This window comes from Pecten maximus, chromosome 9, assembly GCF_902652985.1.
Source record: "Pecten maximus chromosome 9, xPecMax1.1, whole genome shotgun sequence".
In the NCBI taxonomy this organism is placed as follows: Eukaryota; Metazoa; Mollusca; class Bivalvia; order Pectinida; family Pectinidae; genus Pecten; species Pecten maximus.
The window spans coordinates 25,538,169-25,546,607 of NC_047023.1; the positions used below are offsets into that span (position 1 = coordinate 25,538,169).

At 34.8% G+C, this 8,439-nt stretch overlaps 1 protein-coding gene across 1 annotated transcript; it reads left to right on the forward strand.

The window, feature by feature from the left end:
* The first annotated feature begins 897 nt into the window (after window positions 1–897).
* LOC117335205 (glucose dehydrogenase [FAD, quinone]-like) lies at window positions 898–7,792 on the forward strand. The gene is made up of 11 exons (XM_033895191.1): window positions 898–1,106; window positions 1,439–1,647; window positions 2,281–2,470; window positions 2,808–2,936; window positions 3,085–3,206; window positions 4,015–4,182; window positions 4,909–5,059; window positions 5,526–5,689; window positions 6,402–6,579; window positions 6,850–7,078; window positions 7,410–7,792. Exons 1-11 carry the CDS (start codon window positions 977–979, stop codon window positions 7,534–7,536), a joined length of 1,797 nt encoding a protein of 598 aa, XP_033751082.1. The 5' UTR covers window positions 898–976; the 3' UTR covers window positions 7,537–7,792.
* Window positions 7,793–8,439: the final 647 nt, after the last annotated feature.

An 8,439-nucleotide genomic window follows, 5' to 3' on the forward strand; every position in this document is an offset into this window, starting at 1 on the left:
ACAGTATGAACTTTTGTCTAGCTTAAAACGAGTCTATACTTACGGAATAAAACACCTAGATATTACTAAATTGGTGTTCTGGTGTAAATAAATATCGCATTTATCCATATATGTATGGTAGGTGTTACGTCACGCCCGGTTTTACTGTGTTTACACCAAAATCTCAGCGACACCAAACGGTGTCGGATAATTCCACGTTTTCATATAGTAGTGCGCTCTGGCCCTACACCAGACATGGTGTCAGGGCCAGAGAAAACTCGGGCTAATATTCATATAGAAATTGATCGTGGGTACATATAGGTCGCTATGATAGCCTCTGCTAGAAGAAATTTCCCTTTAGTCAAGCGGTACGGTGCCATTAAAGACCAAGGGGTTTAGTTCGAACTCTATATGGGGAATATTTGATTTTTTCATTACTCCTTCCTATAAGATTTCGATGCTGTATCACATTTACATACCGCATTTTTTTATAGAAATAGTTTTTTTTCTCACAAAATGATAGATTGTAATATTGAAAATCAGTTAGTTTTAAGAAGCAATTATCAATAGTCGAATTACAACCGAGGCCCATGTCATTTAAAAAAATTCTTTCAGATCAACAACCCCGAGTTGCTTTAAATCGCCCCTTGAGTTCATCTTCGAAGTCGACATTGTTGACATTGGAGACCAACCCAGAAGTGACCTTCAGCAGGCTGAGACTCGTTTTCAGAAATATTCAGGGGAAATAACTCTTAATTGTGGTCGATTACGGGGATGGTGAAAGGGTTCTATAGTCAATTTGTGTTTTTATTAGAATTTCTGTTCACAAGTTCACCGGTTTATTTTCATATGAAGAAATCATATATAAGACATTGGTTCTTTCATTTTTTTTTTATTAAATCTGCCTTTAATTTAGCCAGTTATTTGTCCATACCTATCAGATAAGAACATTTATACTTGAAGTACATGTAAACTAATTGTATGCTTTGTTACAGGAATGGAGACGCGTCTTGTGGCTGCTTTTGTTTGTTGTATAATAGCATACGTGTATTACAAATCTACACAAAAACTGGACAACACTACAGAATTTCCGTCAAAACTGAATACTTCCTATGACTATATTATTGGTAAGCGGTACAAAGCAAAACTGCATACCCCTTATGACTATATTATTGGTAAGCTATACAAAACAAAACTGGTACGTTTGACTATATTATTTGTAAGCTGTCCAAAACTAACCTAGATTCGCCCTATGACTATATTCCTGGCAAACTGTACAAAAGAAATTAAAAAAGGAGGAAAGAAAAGCAAAATTATAAAATAGAAATATGACAACAAAAGCGATCCTTTTGGTCCTAGAACAAATTCGTTATTATATTTTGATATGTGTTACTACCATTTTACTTAAGATCATGTGTGTTTTTTTATATTAAAACAAATTGAATGTTTCTTTTTTCAGTGGGAGCTGGTTCCTCGGGCTCGGTGTTAGCTTCCCGTCTGACAGAGGATCCTGGAAATGATGTGGTACTTCTGGAAGCTGGTGGGTCTGACGAGACCAATCCTAACATTTACATACCAGGGGCAGTGGGCAGCCTGACAAACACTGAGGATGACTGGAGTTATTACACAGTACCACAGAAGCATGCATGTCTGGCCATGAAAGAACAGGTTGGGAGAATAATGATATATTTAGTTTGTGCAAAGATAGAATTCTAAGAGATAGTTTCACCAGCTTATAACTGGAAAAACCCCTAAAGCGAAGAAAAACTGCAGAAAGTAATGATTTTTTCAATATGTATGCACATGTTTGGATGCATATCCTAATGTATGCTCAGTTTCTCTGTTTGTCTGTTCAGTGAAGGATACTTTCGAAAACTGACCTTAAGTTGGGGTTTTAAATCATTTACAAAAGTATGCATCAAAATATAATTCAATAGTGCTTACTGAATTCATGGCGAATACTGGTTTTCTAGACGAATAACACTAAGTAACATTTTGAGTCTACGATAAATGTTTGCTATAATAAAAATTCGTTAGTAAAATCCAAAACGTCTGTCGGGCACATGTGTTGTTATTTTGCATGCATGTTTTCCAAGACATACAACAGCCTCTAATTATGATGCAATTAAATTTGAAACATTTATGACAAATTGCCCCTTTTATACCTTTAACTTATAATACCAATCACCAATAATTTTTGTTAATCAAATATTATAAATGCAAATTTCTGATTATGCATATAATTTTACTTGAAGCATGAATTACATATGCCCTGTTGCGTTTTGTACTCGGAACAAATAGAGGAGTTTTTGGCCCCGAGGGAGAGTTTTAGGTGGAAGCAGTTCTTTGAACTGGATGGCGTATGTAAGAGGTAACCGCCATGATTACGACAGTTGGGCCAAGGAAGGCTGTGATGGTTGGAGTTACAAGGACGTCCTTCCTTACTTTATCAAATCAGAGGACATACTGATTGACGAGTTCAAAAAATCAGGTGATCAGTCTTTTTAATGATGTGATTAACATTTCACTATTCGAAGAAATAAAAAAAAAAATTGCAAAGAAGGACAAATATGCGTAGGTAATGTTTCTTTAGCTGACAAAATTATGGATAGGTAGAATGCTTATTTTAGTACTCAAACACGTGTCCTACATATCAATCAATGCAATAACTCATTTATTCATTTTGGAAATAAAAATGAAGTAAACTTGGCATACATTTTATAATAAACGCTGCAAATAAATTAGCTTATTGGAAAAAAGGCTGATCTTAAAAACAAGTCTATGGTTTAAGCCTTGCAAATGAAGAATTAATAATAAATTTCACAAAGAATACCACGGAAAGGGAGGCCCTCTACCAGTCACTAGGCCACATATCACTCCGATGGAGGAAGTTTACCTTGACGCTGGCAAAGATCTAGGTTATAACACAATCGATTGCAATGGCGAGGATCAAATCGGTGAGTGTCTTTCGCTACTTATCACATAATCAAATCATTTAAAATTGAACTTTTACTAGGAAATAACACAATTTGAACTTCATCAGCTTGACAATCATTAAAACAAAAATAATGATAATAATGAAAATTAATTGGTTTTCCCTTTCAGGCTTTTGCAGGATACAGTCTACAATAAAACAGGGAGAGAGATGGAGTGCTTATAGGTCATTTGTTAAACCCCACTTAGATCGGCCAAATCTCCATGTCATCCCCAACACCTTCACCACAAAGGTAAGCAGAACATGTAACAGTTAGTGTTATAATGAGCTGAACTAAAACTGTCAATTATAACATATTCGTCCCTGGCATCTTGATTAAACATGGTGCGGTTGTTTTTATATTCAGTGATGATTCAAACTACTGTAAGCTTAGTCTCGGGAGGTACATTTTCTGAGAAGTATTTTGGTAGTCATCATTATCGGTAAACACTTTTTTTTAATGTTTCCCGTTTGTTTCTTAGTTGTAGCACCTGTCTTTTGCTTTGGACTTTGGTATTGTTTTCAGACGGAATTGATTTGCTTAATGGTAGTCGATTGTCTCTATAGTCTTTAAGCACACTTTCGTTGCACTGTTTGTGAATATTTCCTTTGTTCTTACTTCATTCCAAGTGTTTATTGAGATTTCGATTAACAATTTTGTATTTTAAGATTATCAGCTTTGTTTGTTAATGATTATGCCATTGTAATGTTAGAGGTTGGAATTCATTACATGTTTTCGTATTTAACATCAAATCATGTGTAATCAAAATATACCAGTACATTTACAAGTACAAATTTACAATAAGAATGAATACATTTTGTCCATTACCGTATCTTTTTTTCCTTTATTACATGATATTCTTGTATATATTGCAGCATGAGTTTTAATGTGCATGTATCCGACAGTTTGACATGATAAAATGTGTAATACATGGCAGTAGGAGACGTTACATGGACCCCCAATATATATGTGCACACTGACATACATCAACACCTACCTAATTCACAAATAAATGTGAAAACGTCATCCTTCACTTATTACTCGTGTTCACACTTTGTAGGTAATCATCAAAGACAAGAAGGCTATAGGTGTAGAGTGTATCAGGAATGGAAGAAAGGTGAAAATATTTGCCAGGAAGGAAGTGATTGTGTCTGCTGGTGCCGTCAACTCCCCACAGTTACTGATGCTGTCCGGTATAGGTCCGAAGGAACACCTTCAGGAATTAGGGGTATGTGATGTAAATTTGTACGTTGGTATGTAATATTCTGTACTACTGATGTTGTCCGGTATAGGTCCGAAGGAACACCTTCAGGAATTAGGGGTGTTTGTAATTGATGTGAATATGGATAAGTGATAGTCTGTACTTACTGATACTGTGCGGTTAAAGACCAGAGAAACACCTTCAGGAACTAGGGGTATATGTAAATTATTTTCGTCGTGTTTTATGATATGAATATTTTCGACATAAAACCTTACTATGAAAGATAGTAAGAAAAAGTGTTTCTTGCTATTAGTGAAAATTAATACCTGTGCATGGTTATAACTATGTGATGATATCGTTTTTAAGCTTTGATAATAATAGCGTTAATAAGTTTTAGTTTAATAGGGGTATGAAGTAAAGTTGTTTGCAAACTGAAAAACTCAACCAATCAGAAAGCTGCATTCTGCATATAAAAAATAGAAATTCAATGATTAATGTTTTAAAATGATCGTCAATTGTTATTGCTCTGCTAATCTTTAAGTAAAGTTTTTTTTTGATTTTAAAGTTTTCAGAACGAAAAGTGTTAATTTTGATATGTGAGAATTTGAGAGTAGAAATATTTTCAGGGATGTTTGTCTCCAGATGTTTGTGATGTTCCGATTCCATCCTTGCATAAAGAATGATGGCATTATTTTCGACATTAGTATTAATCAGTTCACGGCCATTCACTACTCATGACGGATGTATTTCCAGATTCCTGTACTGGCCAACCTTCCCGTGGGAGAAAACCTACAGGACCACATAATGATAACTTTGTTGTACAATTTGAATGTAACTTGGCCCCTAACCTTCGACGATTTGACTTCCATGCGAACAGCAAAGCAGTATGAGTACCTTCGCACAGGTGATGTTTCAAAATTTCGATTATTGTTTTTTTTGTTTTTTGTTTTTTTTTAAATACGAATATATTATTTCAGTATATCGCCTTTTATGGATGAGCCTGGTCGTAGATTTCGACTGGAGGCGATTCAATGACTTAACGGAGTTTAAATGAGTTAATAGTTCTCGAAGCGTTGTTGCATCTCATTTTCAGTTTAAAAGTTGAGGAAAACTATGAATAAGCGTTTGTTGCTGGAGTTACCTGCCGGGAGTTACCAACAGAACAGAAAACAATTGTTCTTTTTAAACATTTACATCTTGCCCCAGTATTACCATTTTATTTCTAAATGTTTCTCGTTAGTTTACATTTTACACCAGTATTACCATCTTTGGGGCCACATAATGATTTTATATACATAGATTCTTTTGACCTACCCTTTTGCTGCTTTATGAAGTATGTATATTTAAGCTATATTTGTATTAATTCACAGGTCCATTGTCCGCCCCTGCACTCGAGGCTCTAGCCTTTGTGTATAAAGATTTTAATAAAAAGATGGATTCTGGAGAAAATTCTGATATTCAATTGATGACATACAGTGTTCATAGCATCACCCCATCATTGAGGGAAGCCTTGCATTTCAACTACAAAGAAAGCGTAAGTAATTTCTTTATGTATTTCCAATAACTGAAATAAAATAATAATAAACAAATTATGGGAGGATATGGGTTTAAGTGTCATATCAGTAAAGTCGCGTATATCACAGTAACATTAGCATTGTATCTTACCAGATCCATTATACCGACACTACGTCAGCGACGTCTACTGTTAGGTTGGGCGTCAGACACGGAACATCAAATGATATCTTAACGACTTTGTTACGTTGCATAGCTTTCCTCACATGGGCTAGCATAAACGCCGGGGCCGAAAGTGTTTTTGTGAGGCATGTTCAAGGGGGCATTAGGAATCAAAAGATGAATAGATGGAGATGTAGAATTAAAACAAAAGTCTCCTATGAACTATGAATAATGAAATGAGGACACAACCTATAATTCTAATCCTCTTTAGAGTATAATGCGTCTCCAGATTGATATGCGTCTATTTTTTAAATGTTTGTAGAGAATTGTAATTGTAAGCTGCCAATAATAAGAGCAAAATATTCGGCTTCACTGGATAAATCAGAGAAATATATCACCTTCCGTTATATATCTGTAGCGTTTTGATAGAAAATATAAATAGGCTAATATAGGATTGTATTTCACCTGATGTCGATACTATATATTGTCCTTGTAATCCAACCATTAAACACTGTCTCAATGAATATGAAAAATTCAAGATTTAATCATTGTTTTGAATTTGGTACTTGCAGGTTAAAGACAAGCTTTTCACAGGGACTGATGATGTTAAAACGGTGTTTTTAATTCCGACACTTATTCACCCTAAAAGTACCGGAACTATCCGACTGAGAAGCACGGATCCGTTCGAGTTTCCCGATATTGACCCACATTACCTAGAACACCCGGATGATGTAAAGACGGCCATTGCAGGTGATGTAAACATACGCTAACCGAATCTCGAGAATAGTTATATTTCATTTCAACATCATTAGTGAAACATTAACATTATATGCAGTCTTTTACACCAACAAAATGCTATTTAGTATAAAGTTATGTATCTATTATATTGTATGAAATGATCACGTACGAAATCCCAATTTAACAGGTGGAATATCATTTATATATTTATATCAATATCTTAACATGAAATTATGATATCTTAAAAAAGAAAGAAAAAAAACCCATATTGACTTATTTCAGGAATAAGATTTACTGAGAAATTGGTTGGTACAGACACGATGAAATCCATTGGCATGGATGTCAACTCCGTATCTCCTTACTATCAACTGTGTTCTGAGCACGAATTTCGGTCGGACAAGTTCTGGGAGTGTTATGTGAGACATTTTACACTGACGGTGTACCATCCAACAACGACGTGTAGAATGGGCAGTAAAGACGACCCGTCGGCAGTGGTCGATCCTCAGCTAAGGTACACATATATCAACCAAATATAATTAATGTTCTAAAATCAGTAGAAGTAGAAGAATTTTCAAATTACATTTTCGATGGAAGTGTGATGTGACGGCAGTTAGTCACTGTATAAGCAGGAGTGTCTATGGAGTGATGATAGTTTTTCCCTCATCATTGAAATCGAAATTTGAATCAAAACATAAAACGATATTTAATTTGAAATGTACGAATAACCGTCATTTCTAATGACGTTTAACACTAAGATGTAGTCGCTCATATCTAAAGACAAAGAACATGTTTTTGACGTTTAGGTAAAATGATTTTTAATAAATTATTAATTTTCATTTAAGGGTTAAAGGAATATCCGGTCTACGCGTTGCCGACGCTTCAGTGATGAGAAATGTACCTGCAGGGAACACAAACGCCCCAGTGATCATGATCGGTGAGAAAGCCGCAGATCTGATACGCAATGGCTGAATTATTAGCAAGTCGACAAAACATCTCAATGCCTTTCCAATAATATTACAATTAACGCATCTACATGCGTTCGTGTACATACTTTTATTTTATATTATATAATATTTTTTCGGAGGTCGGTTCGCAAACAGAAGAACCATTAGGTACAGTGAAGAAAAATGTGGTGCAGATTGAAGACATTCGAAAAAAAATGATACTCAGCTAAATATTTTATTTGTGAAACTGAACAAAATAATAAAGTTAAGAATAAATACTTTCCAGTGGTGTCGGCCAATATCAATTTGTCATCAGGTCCGAAAGAGAGATAATTGTACTATAACATCAATAGCCAACACATTTACTGTTTGTAGTGGTATATCGGGTGACAACATTTTGTAGAAAAATTCATTTTTACCATCAGAAGGAAATCTAGAGGTTGTAATACTGTCAGCCGGGATAATTTGACAGTTGGGCTATTTTAACGTAATTAATCACCAATATTATCAAACGTTTAAATCTATTTTCATGTATGCGATGTCATTTACATAGCTCCATACGTTATTACTAACGCCGAATGAAACTTCACAGAAAAGCTTATGTGTGTCTTATACAATCCTTGTCAATAAATATATGTATTACTTTCAAATGAATGTGTTTTGCCTCCGTTTCATATCTGTGAATTATTAATAGATATGTGTCCTAAATTTATATATAACCAGTCGATATATTTAAGTCACATGATATAGATGGAGGTATTATTTGCTAACATTTCCTTATATGGATATAGACTATGACTATTTGTAAGTCGATTAGTGTTCAGGTCACATACATGGGGTACATGGATATTGTGTCTATCGGTGATTCACTGGATTGTCATAGCTTTGGTAAATCAGATGTAATATTCCCACCAGCAGTCGGTGTTGT